Raw genomic sequence first — 16347 nt, 5'->3', positions numbered from 1 at the left:
AGTGGACTTTTCCTTGGACTGGGACTGTAGTGAAGTCTCTAATGGCAAATGATCACATGGCAGCAAGAGATTGCGGTGGAGTATCCTAGATCTGCCCTTCCCCCTCTCAGGTTTCAGCTCATAAACTGGAATGTCTTGGCTGACTTGACGAACCACTGTATGAACAACATCCTCCCAGTGGTTTCTCAGTTTGCCTGAACCTCCACGTGGGGTTAAGTTTCGAACCAGAACACGATCACCGGGCAACAGGGTAGAATACTTTAGTTTACTGTCATATAGTCTCTTACTCCTGGCAGCAGCTTTGTTGTTATTTTCTTGCGTGATCGCATACGCTTCCTCCATGCCCTGTTTCCACTTCTTCACATAGTCCTTCTGGTTGGTTTCACCCTGGTTAGAGTCTGGATTCAAACTAAACAACATATCAACTGGCAAACGTGGTGAACGTCCATAAAGTAAGTAAAAAGGTGAGAACCCTGTCACCTCACTTTTGGTACAGTTGTAAGCATAAACGAGTTTGTTTAGTGAGTCTTTCCAGTTACTCTTTTGTTTCTCTGTCAGTGTCTTTAACATCTGGATCAGTGTTCGATTAAATCGTTCAACCTGTCCATTTCCCTGTGGATGGTAGGGGGTTGTCCTTGAACCCGCAACCCCACAATATTCCTTCAGTTGAGCAAAAAGTTGATTTTCAAATTCACCACCCTGATCATGGTGAATTCGAAGGGGGAACCCAAACTTTAAAGCATAGTCATTAAAGATTTTGTTTGCCGCTGTTTTGCCAGATTTGGACGTCGTAGCATAAACTTGAGCGAAACGTGTAAAATGGTCTACTAGCACAAGCACGTATTCATAACCACCCTTACATTTGTCGAGATGCAAAAAGTCAACGGAGACAAGTTCAAAAGGCTGAGTAGTCACAATATTAGTGAGAGGGGCTCTGGTCTCACGGTTGGGCTTTTTGTGTTTTAGGCACACACACTCTCTCAGTACATAGTCCTCTATTTCTTTTTGCATAAAGGGCCAGTAAAAACGATCCCTTACAAGGGAAAGAGTCCTTTCTACACCATGGTGGCCCATTTCATCATGCAGCTCTTTTAACACTGTCACCTTGTGTTTTTCAGGAAGCAGTAGTTGGGTTCTGTTTGCCGTTTTTCTGTACAAAACACCTCTGTCATTAAAGTGTAGCTTGTCCCATTCCCTCACAAGACAAACAACTTGAGGACAATGCTTTCTTAGTTCAGTACCTAGCGGTTTCGTCTCCGCCAGTTTGTATCTAATAATATGTCCTATAATGGGGTCAGTCTCTTGATCTAGCTTGATCTGTCCAACAGTCAATGGGGCTATCGGTGTGTTTAGTGACACCTCGGCACACGTAGCTGAAATTCCCATAGACCAAGCTGCACTAGACTCGTTCTGTTGGTCAACCGCTTGTACGGCAGCACTCACAGCATCATATGACATTTCTTTTGTACATCCTTCCATATATGTTACCATATCAAGGGGCATCCTAGATAAACTGTCTGCATCAACATTTTCCTTACCGGGACGATATTTAACAGTAAAATTAAAATCAGAAAGTTCTGCGACCCACCTGCACCCAGTTGCATTTAACTTAGCAGTCGACAGTACATAAGTGAGTGGATTATTGTCACTATACACAGTGAAGAATGGTGCATAGTACAAATAATCACGAAACTTGTCTGTGATCGCCCACTTAAGCGCCAAAAATTCCAACTTGCCCGAGTGTAAATTATAATTCTTCTCAGCTGCAGTTAATGTCCGAGAGCCATAGGCTATCACGCGAAGTTTGCCATTTTGTCTTTGGTACAACACAGCACCTAAACCCCGGTTAGAGGCATCTGTATGCAAAATGAAAGGATGCGCGAAGTCAGGAAAACCTAAAACTGGTGGTTGAACTAAACAGTCTATTAGCTGCTCTAACACTGACTGATGCTCATCACTCCACTCAATACGTGTGTTGGAAGACACGCTGTTATGTCTCACTTTCCATTTTTGTCTTTGATGCTGCTGAGTCTCAACATTCAGAGGGGCTTTAAGCAAAGCATACAAGGGACTAGCGATACAAGAGAAATCTTTGATGTATTGCCTATAATAGCTTAATAGTCCCAAAATGGCTCGAAGCTCACCGACAGTGCCTGGCTGCTTGTTTTTCAGGGCACGCACTGCTGCTGTATCTGCCGGGTCCATTCTGCTCCCCTCAGCAGAGACAATCCTGCCGAGGTACCTCACTTCCGGCTTAAAGAGGTCACACTTTCGGGCTTTGAGTTTTATTCCATTTTCCCTGAGACGTCGCAACACTCGTCTGACGTCCTCAACGTGGTTGTCAAATGTCCCGCTGAAAACAAGAATGTCATCAAGATAGGGGACACATATTTCGTCCCGTAACCCCTCCAGACATTGTTCCATACACCGCTGGAACGCTGCTGGTGCATTCATGAGTCCAAACGGAATTCGAATCCATTCATAAAGGCCCCAAGGGGTCACGAAGGCAGTCAGGTGTCGGCTCCCTTTGGACATGAACCCCTGGTGGTATGCTTTGCCTTGGTCCAGCAGCGAGAAGATGGTGTTACCCCCAAGGCTATCCACCACGTCCTGTACCCGTGGGATGGGGTGCCGGTCAGGGTGTGTTTTCCGGTTCAGCTCTCTGTAATCAATACATAAGCGCAGTGTACCATCTTTTTTCCTGACACAGACGACAGGGGATGAGTAGGAGGAAGTGGACTTTTCCACCCACCCCTGCGCTATCAAGTCCTGTAAATAGTCTTTCACCTCTCTGTACATTGGCTTTGGGACAGACATATATGTCTTTGAAACAGGCTCAGTGTCTTTCAACAAAATGTCCATTTGTAGGTTTTCCACACACCCTACGTCGTCGTCCGATTTTGAAAATGATGCCGATTCCTCTCTCAACATCTGCTGAACGGTCTTTCTTTTATCTTCGTCCAAATGAGAAAGGTCAATTGGGGGGTCCCACTGCTCACTGAGAGCGATGGTGGTATTCTGGACATGGACCTCATTGACAACCACTGAAGGAAGGTCCCTTTTAAATATGTTAGCTGGGTAGACAGACCCTACCGACTGCACTGTACCAATAATAGCCTTTACTGGAAACCTAATATCATGATTAGTAGGGTTCTGGACACTAACAACTATCCTAGGGATGGAACCTGCCTTAACTGAGACCAACGAGTCACAAAGCTCGAGGCCATCTGGCCACTGTGGGTTTTCACTTGGCTCAAAAACCAATGTAACATCTTCCTTAAAGGGCTTAGCCTGTACTTTGCATGGAATAATAAGTGAGCTATGCCTGGCTATAGTGAATCTCTCATTTGTTGTTTTTACACGGTACTCATGTGCTTGTCCCAGACTAACTGCTTTTATGAAAGTGGCAGCTTTATTGCGCTTAAGGTGGGGAAAAGCTAGTCTAACCGATTTCAAGAGCTTTTCTGTATCCCCTGTTTGTGACTCATTAGAGAGGCTATCTAACACAAGACGCTCAATGACATTAAACCCTATGATAGGACACTGTTGCTGGTCACCTTTTAGTACTAATACTGGTACAAGTAGCCCTGGATCATTAGCACCAAGTTTAAATGATATCTCAAGCCATCCTACATAAGGCATATCCGTTCCATTAGCTGCCACAATATTGAGAGTGTTATCAGGGTCAATAAGTTCATTCACATTTTTCAATGACACGTCAGGTAAGTTTGTTTGTTTCCATAACTCATCTACAGCACACACCTGGGACCCCGAGTCCCAGAGTGCTTCAACCCTTTTGTTACCCAAAAAGCACCGAATAAGACATTTCTTTCCCACTAACTCCCTGACCGAAGGTAATTTGCCACACTGGTTCTTATCTGTACGCTCGACAAATGACTGCTTATGTCTCTTCTGAACGGGGCCACGTGTGTGGGGCTTACATTCCATTTTCATAGCACCACTGTAACACTGGGACCTATCTGTCTCTGTGGTCACACCATGTCCCACTGGAGTAACCCTTTCTAGTTTAAAGCATGGTTCCTAGCTGAGTTCTGTGCTTTGCAGCCTGCTCTGAAATGTTCACTACTTCCACATTTAAAACAGTGCTGACAATATTCTTCACCTGTCTGAATACAAGAATAACACCTGGGCTGAGGGCGACGGGGCATGTAGTACTGCGGAGGGGCGAACCGCTGCTGGAACTGTGCTGCCCCCCTCATCGGCCTGGGCCCTGGTGCTGGGTGGTACTGCTGAAGAGCTGATGGGGAGTGCTGGGTGTAGTAGTGCCTGGCTGGTGGATCTACCTGATATTGTGAAGGTGGAGTGAAGGCGACCTGTTCAGGGTAGTGGTCAGGCAGGCGTTCAGGTCCTCCGCTGGTGGGCTGAGAAGTGGCTGTTGGTTTCTGAATAGTCTCTTTGATCTGGGACACTTCTGCACGCAGCTCTTTTAACAGCATCATCTCTGACCTCATCTCTTTGATCTCTGAAAGGAGTTCATTCGGCACAGTAACAGTATTCTGCTTTAAGACTGTCTTCTTCCCAATCGGGACTGGTGTGTCATCTACCTGGACAGTGTTCAGCGTTGTCACCCGTGCAGCAGCATTTTTCTTTTTTTCCTGTCGCTCTTTTTCATTTGCACATGCCATGTTTAATTTTTCTAACAGTACTTCATCTGATGTGGTGGTTAGCAGGAGGAAAGGTTGCATGTCACTCTTTACATTGTCACTCTGTAACCCCGTCAGAACTGTGTGCAGGAATAAACTCTGGACCAACGTGGGATCATACTTCACCCCTGATTCAGCTTCTTGAGATGCAAAAAGAATCCTTTGACGAAGATCCATTGCACGCAGTAGAAATTTCTGTGGGGACTCTTTATTAGTCTGCACTTCCGATGAGAGCTGCTTGTACAACTCAGTGGCTCCTCTCTCTTGATAGTGAGATCGGAGAATCCTTCGTAAAGAAGTTAGGGTAAGATTTTCTTTCCCTTCGAGGTAGCTTCTCAACTGCAGACCTGGTGTTATGGCACGAACCACTGCATCGATGATCTCATCCCCCTGGTAGCCTTTACTGAGCCCACTTTCTATCTGTCTGACCAAATTAGGAAATGTGAGTTTATCTTTTTGTCCGAGTTCACCTATTTGTCCAGATATTTTGAAATCTTTGCGCCAGGGGGCAGTGTTTGGGGGCACTATGCTTCTCTTTCGCACTGCATCCCGACCTTTTTCACTTGGTTTGGCTATTCCTGGTTCAAAATCTTTTATACTTTCAATGAAGTCCTTTATACGTAGCAAATCTGACATTCCTCCATCTTCTAGCTCTAATTCAGCTCTTTCAATGTAGGTTGACACAATATTAATTAGTTGGCCTCGAGTCTTTCCTGTAAGTTGCTCTCTTTCCAGTCCAGATATTTGGATTTCAGCACATAACTCTGACAACTGTTGAAAATTCAGTCCAAATAACTTGCCTTTGATGTCCAACTGTAATTCCTCTAACGCCATTTTCGAGAGGGTAGACGCAGTTCAGCTGGCCGGATTCACTTCAAAGTCTTCCAGTGCCCTCTAGTGGTGGCTGTACGCACAGAGATGCAACTAGAGCACATGTAGAAACAAACCAGTAAACGGCGACGCCACTCCGACTGGGTTGATTGGGGATATTCGGCGCGAGCTTCTACCCACGGCGAGTAGACAACACTCGAACGCAAATATCCCAGCGGTGCCTCCAAAATGTTGCGCTCTCCACTATAGTAAGGGAGATACGGTGTTGTGGGATCCAGGAAAAAACCACAAGACAAGCAATGTGATACGTCTTGACTCAACAGTGGTTTACTTCGAATGCCCCGATCTAATGCAAACGTACGCGCACAACAATTTCCGGTCCAACGATCTAAATCGGTCCGACACGAAACACGAACCGAAGCAGGCGTTCCATGTTTAAATAAACATTTTCGATATATATCATTTGTAAACCAATAGAACTACGCGAATGTAACCAAAATAGGAAATACGATAATTTACAACCTGTCACACAGCCACCGTGGCGCTGTTCGACGGTGTGGTTTGGTGTTCATCCGCCGAAAACTAGTCCGCCAGCCATTGTGGGGCCCCGTGTGTTTCCCGAAAACTAGTTGGTATGCCAAGATTATATTCTGGCAAATTTAATGTCCGTAAGGCGAACGTTGGTAAACTGAAGCGTTTGTAAGACGAGGCCCCTTTCACTCAAGGTTTATGTGTGTTTGTGTGTGTGTGCAGCCCGGGTTCTTGTTCTCTGCCACCTCAGTGTTGCGTAGCCAGACTGCAACCTGCTTCGAGTACGCCGCATTACTGTGCAGTCTGCTGCTGGGTGCCAACTACGACGCTTACTGTGTTAGTGGCTACGCATGCAAGGAGATATGTCTGCTAGACCAAAGACTGCAAGATTGCCCCCTTGCGGATGCCCAGGTAATAATAATAATAATAATAATAATAATAATAATAATAATAATAATAATAATAATAATAATAATAATAATAATAATGCATTTCATTTGTTAGCGCCTTTAAAAACTCTCAAGGTCACTTTACAGTCACAGGATCAATTTTCCTGTGGGTGAACAGCGGCAGCCACATGCTACAGCGTTCACTCAACCCAGAAGTAACTCAAATACAGTGAGACCTCAGCTTACGAACTTAATTGGTTCCCAGACAGAATGTATAAGCTTGTTGACTCGCGGGCCACAATGGGTTCTTAAATTTGACGGAGGGGCCGGGCCAGGAGCATTTGGAGGGAATGTTTGGGCCGGATATACTAAAGCATTAAAGGACAACCGACGTCTCCGGACAAGTTGTGTCCATAATTTGTCAAATCGCTTCAAATGACTTCTATTTAGTGTATTTTACAAAGATTCCACCGCATATAGCTATATTTTACGTTTTAAGACTTGCGGTGAATATTCCGGAAGACTTGTTTTTGAGTTGGTGACGAGTCCTCACGTCACGTCACTGAAGGAACGCCCCTGACCGAGAAAGGACACACTGTAGTAGTCCTTTGATCACGCAATGTATTTTGCGGTACTTTATTAGGTCTGAAAACTTCATGTTGATGCGTGTCGTTGGCGAAATTAGAAGGAAAACACATAAATAACGCGATGGTGAATCCTTGTGTGTTGTGACAAAAATGTTGAGCCATTTCCACACGGAAGATTGTCGCCATCTTCTGCCTTTTTTGGGTGCGACATTCCCTCCCCCCCCCCTGAAAATGACACGGAATAAATTCTTTAATCGATTGCAAACATGTATGCTTTCCTCTTCAGAACTATTTGAATCATATTCATAACTGGATGAGTAACAAGAAAGCATCTTCTCTGAATCTGAAGCCATTCTTTTGATTCTCCAGCAATGCAAGACGTCTTGGCGTGACACCACAAACAAAGGGGCGGGACCTTCTGAAACTGGCCACTTCCGGTTGCGATTTTTTTCCATTTTTATTGGTGTTTTTCATTTGACTAAAAATATCATACTGCATGTTTTGGGTATTTTAGATGCTATAAAACATTTTTCTGATGTCAGTTAGGAAACAAAAGTGATGTCGGTTGTCCTTTAAATCTTGTGTGTGCAAACCTCATAGCACAGTAAGAACACTACAACCCAATTTGGATTGGATTTGCCTTTATTAGTCTCGCAGTGGAGAAATTTACACTTCACATCAGCAAAGGGATGAAAGGGATGTTTTTTGACTGATTTATTAACAGTCTTTCAAATGTGAAAAAAAGCCCTTATCAGTTCATAAATTTGTCTCAAGGAATATGCAAGATATGGCATTTACATACTATTTTGCAGATACTGGGTGGAGGAAATGTAAATAGATTTCAATAACATACGCACTGTGATTAATCAAGATTGCGTCTGTTTTTAATAGATTTCAATCAAAAGTGGAAAGTTAAAGAAATCAACATTTATTGAAAAAAGGAATCACATTCAACATTCAATACATATTGTTACACAACGAAATACTCAAGCTCAATAATATCTACTTGTGTTAAACTCCGCTAAATCATGGATGGATTGTCCTGACCGCGCACTCGACAAACTCGCCACAGACACCCTCGCTCGCCTTCTTGCGCAAACAGTACACGTGTGTCGTTGCCAAGCACACAAACATAGGCTACCTCCAGTTGAAATTTGCATACTCGGCATAGCAGCCAATTAGAAGCTTGCTTCCTGCTTCGGACTTTCCCAAGAACGCTTGGGAAACTCCGAAGCAAAGACGTGCGTTTGCATATCATTTTCCAAAGTAGATGCACAGAACCTTAGCCCCAGAAGAAAGATTCAAAAGAAGCTAACAAAATTTGTATCGCTATAAAAAGTAAATTTACATTAAACTAAATTGTACTTTATTTATTGTAAATTTGTCACATCTCGTCGCCGCCCGGGGCGCGCCCCGCCCCTCCTGTCACCTCCTCCGCTGCTCCATGGAGACGGCCCCTCCCATCATCACGCCCCTGGGTTCCCACAGCTGGTTGTCATTCCCTTGATTGTGCCTTCTGACAATATTTACCGATCGCGCAATACCGTGTTTGTCGGAGTATTCTGAAAGCCACCATTACTACTTCCATGCCGTCAGGTCTGCCGTCACCGATCTCTCACTTACCTCTCCCTGCTGTTATTTTTGCATGCGTGCCTCAGTAAAGACTTTTTGTTCACAAGTATCTGTCTCGCCGTGTATTTTGGATCCAACCTCCCCGCTTTCCTTTCGTCACTCGAGCCCTGCCCTCAAGCCTCGAGTGCCGTGACAAAATTCTTCCAAGCTGCTTTCAATGATCGTAGGGTAAGATCCTGCCAAGCCTTTTCTTCCAGCTGAACACAATGAAACACGTTGAAATGGTCTTTCCAATAATCCCTCTGGGATAGTTCGGTGTCATTTGTCACTTCAAAGCATCTGGTAAATAAAGCCTTTGTGTAAAGCTTGCAATCACTTTCTGGTCCATGGGCTGCAGGAGAGGGGTTGTGTTGGGAGGGAGGATTTTTTTGCGTGAATTAGCCGTGCTTTCTCGCATAAAATAGCTTTACTCACGCTGTCCCCGGACAGCTGCTTTTCGTTAATCCAAATTAACAGAAGTGTTTCAACTTCTTCGATTGCCCGAGACCGTCGCTTTGAGAGCACAGAAACACCTTTTGAAACAGACGCACCTTTGATGGCTTCTCTGTTCCGGAGAATGGTAGCAATGGTTGACTTAGCATAGCCGTGCTCGGCCACTAAATCACACAAACGCACACCTCGTTCGTGTTTTTCAATTATCTCCTTTTCAGCGACGGTGATTTTATTTTGTGTCTTCTTCGGCTGACCACGAGCCTGTGGTCCGGCTGGAGCGCTTTTCCGTCGTGTGCTCCCGCCGAAGATCCGAAGATCACTCCGCCAGATCCGAAGGTCGTGTGCTTTGGTGTTCTTCGCCGAAGATTACTCCGCCAGCCCTGGTGGGTGTGTATCGCGAAAAGTAGTGCGTATTTCAAGGTTTAATTTTCTTAAATTTGACGTTCGTAAGATAAGGTGTTCGTAAGCTGAGGTCTCACTGTAGATAGAAAACGAGCTCGCTAGCTAGCTAAAGATGCTAACGTCCGGTCAGTCAACACGTGCGCATGACATAACGGCCAGCTTTGGTTGGTGTTGTGCAGGCAGTGACCTCTGACCTGCCGGCCGAGAGTGAACCCGGCTTGAGATTTCAGCGCGAGCCCAAGAGTCGTTTCTTGACACAACAGGCGAAGAAGAAACAGGAAGAGGCCGAAGCCAAAGCCAAGCAAGAGGAGGTAACGTGATCTGGGTATCTATTTACTATCTTTTAGCTAACTAGCTAGCTATCTGTTTGCTATCTAATTTCTATTAGTTATCTATTTGCTATCGAGCTAACCAGCTGGCTTTCTAGATTGCTATCTATTTACTATCTATTAGCTATTTATTAGCTATATTGGCTATCTATCTCGCTATCTATTTGTTATCTATTTGCTATCTATTAGCTATCTAGATAGCCAGCTGGATATCTAGCTTGCTATCTATTTGCCATCTATTAGCTATCTATTAGCTATCTAGCTAGCTAGCTGGCTATATAGCTCACAATCTACTGTATTAGCTATGTATTTGCTAGCTAGCAAGCTTTCTATCTATTTGAGGTACTTGCGGGTTCAGTGAACTCTGGCACATGTGGCTGCCGCTGCTCACCCACAGAAAAACTGATCCTGTAACTGTAAAGTGTCCTTGAGAGTTTTGAAAGGTGCTTAGAACACAACTGTATGATTTTGATTATTATTATTATTATTATTATCAAACACCAGTGAGACTTAGCCTGCGCTTTGACAACATTTTGATCCCGGCAGGAGATTCTGCAGCCCCCTGCCGACCCCCTGCACGGTTTGAGGGTCCACTGTTGGGTACTGGTGTTGGCCGGGTGCCGCAGCATCCAGGAAAACTTCTTTGTTGACCCGCTAACGGGAAGGAGCTACAGCACCACCTCTGTGCATTTTCTGGGCGTGGAGAGTGTGTGGAACAACCTCAACTACTTTGTCAACATGCAGGATTGTAAAGACGGCTGTGCTGTAAGTGTCCAAAACCTCTTCGGCCTGCAACGTCATCATTTTCAACTGCCGTCCAAAAAAGGCCAAAACAGCTTTCAAATACAGTCATACCACAGCTTATGAACGCTTTAGCTCACCAACTTTTCGCCTTACAAACATTAAATTTGCCAGAATTTAGTCTTGGCTGTTGAACTAGTTTTCAGGGGACGAACCAAACCACACGCCGCCACGGTGACTGGCGGACTAATTTTCTGTGGATGAACACCAAACCACACTGTCAAACAGTGCCGCGGTAGCTGGCGGACAAGTATGTAGAACACCTCAGGAATTTGTGTCCGGTAGAACACACTGCACTGGTGTCATAGAAAAATGGAGAAAAAACTAACATTAAAACATTTTAATGAACCGATAGATTTGTAACCTGGTTGACCTCCTGATGTGAAGGAGTTTCCCACGTCCTCACTTATTTTATATATATGGGCTTTGTGTTCGGCGGCTACCTAACCTTGAAACTTTTTTATATGACAACTTGTATTTTGTGTGTTCTCTATCAGTGGGTCATATGTTTGTGGATATCTTTCATATTTCAAATGACATTGCAAATAAGATTCATTGTTGTTGTAAAACTCCACCATGTTTGTTATTTTGGTGTGGAGAGGATACCTGTTTTATCCATAAACCAATCCGGAAGTCGGCTGCCCTCATTTTAATGGAATCCTGTGTATGCCCGTGTGTTTGCATTTGGGTCTGTGCAGGATCTGGTATATGACCTGCATGACATCAAATTGTGGGAGCCTGTCCTGTTTGGTGTCATCAGTAAAAGACAACTGAGCATCAACCTCCTCAAGAGGAAAGAGATGAAAATGATGGGCATGACTTGGGTATGAGTTCTTTTGTGTTTTTATGTATGTGTGTGTGTGTGTGTGTGTGTGTGTGTGTGTGTGTGTGTGTGTGTGTGTGTGTGTGTGTGTGTGTGTGTGTGTGTGTGTGTGTGTGTGTGTGTGTGTGTGTGTGTGTGTGTGTGTGTGTGTGTGTGTGTGTGTGAGTGAGTGTGAGGGAAAGACAAAGATGTCAGAATGTGACAACCAAATACAGTGATACCTCGGCTTACGAAGTCTTTAGCTAACAAACATTAAATTCGCGAGAATATAATCTTGGCATACAAACTAGTTTTCGGCGGAAGAACAAGAAACCACATGGCCGAACAGCGCCACCGTGGATGCCGGACTACTTTTCCACACCCACTTTCTTTGAGTGCACTCAGTTCAGACGTGGTTTGCTATCGAGTGGAGTACTTTTTCTATTATGGGAGTGAAAAAGACCCCAACCCAGGCTAGTGTTAAGCCGAAGAAGACATTAAATAAAATGACAATCGAGCAGAAGAAGAGATCATTGAAAAACACCAACGAGGTGTGTGTTTGTGTGACTTAGCGTCCCAGTACCAGTACGCTAAGTCGACTATTGTTACCATGTTTCCGTGTTGTCTAAGCAACGGTATCAGGCAGTAGAAAAGGTTCCAAAACTTCTGTTAATTTGGATTGGATTGGATTTGCCTTTATTAGTCTCACAGTGGAGAAATTTACATTTGGATTAACAAAAAGCAGCTAGCAGGGAACAGCGTGAGTGAAACAATTATTGCTGAGAAAGCATGGCAACTTCAGTCTGATATCGTCAAAATCCAACCTGGAAAATTGTCATCCATTGATGATTTCAAGGCTAGGCACGGATGGGATGGTTCGACAACTTTAAGCGTCGTACAGGGATTCATAGTGTCATTCGTCATTGTGAGGCAGCCAGTTCTGACGATAAAGCTGCCAAAGTTTACAAGGAATTATTCCTTAAGATGGTGGAAGAAGAAGGCTACGTTCTTCATCAAGTGTATAATGCTGAAGAAACCGGCCTTTTTTGGAAAAAGATCCCTATAAAAGATAGGCGAACCCTCCTTTCTTCAGTCTTTAATGAACGTGACTCTCCTTCCAAACAGTAACTCCCACCCTCCCACCTCTTCCCAATCCATTCCATCAAGCCATCAACGGCCATCAAAAAGGTAAATAAAATGACTTTATTATACTGTACAGTTTATTTATTTAAGTACAATACCAGCGGCCCGGTAGTCGAGTGGTTAGCACACTTCCCAGTGCAGAGGTCGCCGGTTTGTGTCCCGGTCCGGCCTCCCAGTGTGGAGTTTGCATGCTCTCCCCGGACCCGTGTGGTTTTTCTCCGGTTCCTCCGGTTTCCTCCCACACTCCAAAAACATGCATGGCAGGCAGATTGACCACTCCAAATTGTCCCTAGGTGTGAGAGTGACTGTTGTATGTCTTTGTGTGCCCTGCGATTGGCTGGCAACCAATTCAGGGTGTCCCCCGCCTCCTGCCCGAAGACAGCTGAGATAGGCTCCAGCAACCCCCGCGACTTTAATGAGGAATAAGCGGTACGGAAAATGAGATGAGATGAGACAATACCATAGCACATTTATTATACATAAAATAATGTCTACTTCGTGTAGTTTTAAGGCTTATTTAGTTGAAAATTATGTTTTATGGGGACATGGTGGCAGAGATATTTGTTTGGACACTGTGGATAAAGGCTGGAACACAGGAAGATTGTCCTTTACTGCCGGCAGGTGACTCAGCCATTCAAGACAGACGGCCAAATTCTGCAGCTCTCTGCTAAGCTATTTAGTGAGAGTACTATATACAAATTGAAATGATACATTAGTCAAACATAGTCTTCTTGATTTGAATACCACGCCCAGGACGTCCCAAGCACCAACATCCATAAACCAGAATATCGACATTTTAAGATTTGTAACCCGGCTAATGACCTTGAGATGTGAAGGAGTTACAAGTCCTAAATTACTCCTGTGAAGGAGTCCCAAGTCCTAAATTCTGCCCAGTGCCAGATCTCCTTCATTAAGATGACAGGTTTCTCTGCGCTCTGTGTATTCTAGTCATGTTCACTAAGCCTATAACAGCATGACACTTTTAAATATGATAACTGTCACGTCCTGCTCGTGGAGTGGTGACAGGACTCGAGGGACGAAGAAAAATAGTAAAGAGTTGGATCCGTAATACACGGTGGAGACGGTAAGTTCAAGAAAAGGTTTTTACTGAGACACGCAGGGCAAAACAGGGAGTAAGACAACCGAGTGGACAAGCGGGACCAACCTGCGTACTGCTGGGAGACATGGTAACAACAGAGAATACACCGACACGGACCGAGCGGGAACGGGTGGCTTTTATAGCCAGAAGGCACAATGAAGGAAATGAGCAACAGGTGAGTGAGTCCGGAGAGCAGGGAGGGGAGGGGCGCGTTCCTGGCGCTAAGGAGGATGTGACAATAACAATTTATTATGTCTAATCTCTATCACCTAGGAACAGATTATTCACATTTTAATGGTTTCCTATGGGAAATTAATGTTTGGAAGACACTTTTCGCCTTACGCACACTTTCTGGGTACCAATTAAGTTAGTAAACTGAGGTATCACTACCAAAAAAAATTGAGACGCAAGATTTTCAGAATGTAACAGTCTACCTTCAGCTTCAAAGAAAAATATTTTGTGTGAAGGAGGAAGAAGAGGAAGAGGACGCCCGTGTCTTTGAGATGCCGAGAGCCTGGGTCACTTCAATTAACATTTCCAAACAAGGTTAGCAATGTCTCATCACTCACACCTTTGACCTTTTTGACATCTTTTTACTTCTTAGTGAAAGTCAACCACATCATCAATACATGACATGCTCGCTAGCGTTGGAGGTTCCCTCAGCCAGCAACCTGGGGATGATTCGGAATTTAAAACCATTGATCAATCCTCCATGAAGTCAGCCATATTTCACCATTAAAAATGTTCAGACTCTGCTCAGCCTTCCCTTTTTTGCCAAAATCTTCTCCACTCACTTCTTTTCTGGACAAGTGAAAGCCAATCCTGCTTAGCAAGCTCATGGACAGGCTCTAATCTACCCAGAACTCCTGATAGTTCTAAACTGCTTAAAGCCATACCAACTTCTGAACTCTCTTCAAATTTATCTGAATGATCTATCGATCAAGGGTCAAGTGATCTGTGGAGGAAAATGCAAAGCCAGGCACTGGAAGAAAACCAAACGGGAACTATTGTTTCTGCACTAAAGTCCAAAAACTGCAAGCGACCACGAAGAATCTGTCAATCATCTTACCTGCTTACAGTTCAGCAGAACCCTCCAGACCAGCCTGATCATGAAAGAAGAAGAAGAAGCTCCCAGGAAGTGGACTCTCCAAAATAAATAAAAAACATAATAATAAATTTCATTTCATAAGCACCTTTCAAAACTCTCAAGGTCACTTTGCAGTCATGTCCGCATCCCAAGAACACTAATCCGCCACCCACCGTGGCGCTGTTGGACCGTGTGGTTTGACGTTTCTCCGCCGAAAACTCGTCCGCCAGCCCCCGTGGCACCCAAGACTATATGGTCTCAAATTTAATGTTCGTGAGGCGAAAGGTTCGTGAGCTAAAGCGTCGGTAAGCCGAGGTATGACTGTAAATGATCCTGTTGTAAGTCACCTTCATTCAAGTTCAACCAATCTCATATTTCCAATCCTCTGACTTGCATGTCAGTCAAACCTGATCAAATATATCCTGCATTAAGTGAATCTGTTTTGAAATGGAACCATGACAGGAGCTGAGTGGTCTGTCCAGAAAATGCAAATTGTCTTCCTGCAGAACTTTGAAGAGGCACTCCTTGTTGCTTTTGAGATGGTGGCGGGTCAGTCAGGCTATGCCACAGTCAAGTGTTGCGTGTCAATAGATTTTTGTGTTTTTTGTTGTCTTCAGACTTGGAGACTCGTTGGCCAGGAGGCAGGAAGTTGACTCGTTACAAGAAAGCTGAACTGGAGAGCTTTGCGCCTTCCCTACGATTGGACGGTCTGGTGACCCGATTGCGCATCTACAAGGATCTGGACTGTGGGCAGACTCACCAAGTGCACGTGTGACGATGCCATGATGCTTTGCGGCTAGTTTGTGTCTGCGTCTGTGTGTGCAGACTCCGAGGTTTTGACCGTCAAGGAGTGGTACCGAGACAGAAATGACCTCCTCAGTGAGCGAGAAGTCAACAAGGTGACGGGCATCACCACTGAGCGCTTCATACCAGGACGACACTTTCACCTCTTATGTAAGTTTTTGGACCTGCTTCCTATGTACTTTGTGACACTATGTGCAGTGTTTTTGTTTTTCCCCAGCACACTTTGGGTGCGACTTATACACCAGAAAATACGCTATTTGCCAAAGAAAAGCAATTTCATCGCAAGCGTCATTAGGTCACTTGAAACGTGTGCCTTCATTTTGCATACTATACTGAATTATATACTATTAGCTGGCTGGCTATTAGCTGTCTAGCTGTTAGCTGGCTAGCTGTTGGCTATCTGTACCGCTATTAGCTATTTTTAGCTAGCTAGCGTTCCATGTACAGTGAGACCTCAACTTACAAACACCTTATCTTACAAACTTTTCGTCTTACAAACATCAAATTTATGAAAATTAAACCTTATAATAAGCACTATTTTCATAATACACACCCACCGCGGCTGGCGGAGTGATCTTCGGCGGAAGCACACGACCGAACAGCACCAGAGGTTAAGTTACAAACAGTCCTTATGGAAGGTGACTCTCCTTCCATAAGCCATCAACAACCATCAAAAAGGTAAATAAAACTATTTTACAGCACAGTTAATTTCTTCAATTACAGTCCTCATGTAATGCGCCTCTCTTTCCAAACGTCTGTGTAAGCTCTCAGTCGTACAGGTGTGGTCCATCGATGAGAAGGTTTCTTCAGCCGT

At 44.4% G+C, this 16347-nt stretch overlaps 1 protein-coding gene across 2 annotated transcripts in view; it reads left to right on the top strand.

The window, feature by feature from the left end:
- drc7 (dynein regulatory complex subunit 7) overlaps window positions 1-16347 on the top strand; it is a 75602-nt gene that overhangs the window by 28091 nt on the left and 31164 nt on the right. For both annotated transcript variants that reach the window (XM_089004026.1, XM_089004018.1), the window contains exons 5-11: window positions 6249-6437; window positions 9648-9779; window positions 10344-10562; window positions 11297-11422; window positions 14110-14188; window positions 15347-15475; window positions 15555-15683. In XM_089004026.1, the coding sequence (XP_088860152.1) occupies window positions 6249-6437; window positions 9648-9779; window positions 10344-10562; window positions 11297-11422; window positions 14110-14188; window positions 15347-15475; window positions 15555-15683 (1003 nt within the window). The remainder of the gene's footprint in view (window positions 1-6248; window positions 6438-9647; window positions 9780-10343; window positions 10563-11296; window positions 11423-14109; window positions 14189-15346; window positions 15476-15554; window positions 15684-16347) is intronic.

The sequence above is a fragment of the Hippocampus bargibanti genome, linkage group LG01 (assembly GCF_051943395.1).
Source record: "Hippocampus bargibanti isolate YZ-2025 linkage group LG01, ASM5194339v1, whole genome shotgun sequence".
Lineage (NCBI taxonomy): Eukaryota > Metazoa > Chordata > Actinopteri > Syngnathiformes > Syngnathidae > Hippocampus > Hippocampus bargibanti.
The sequence above is the reverse complement of the archived record's forward strand: the minus strand, read 5'-3'. Positions and strand labels throughout refer to the sequence as shown.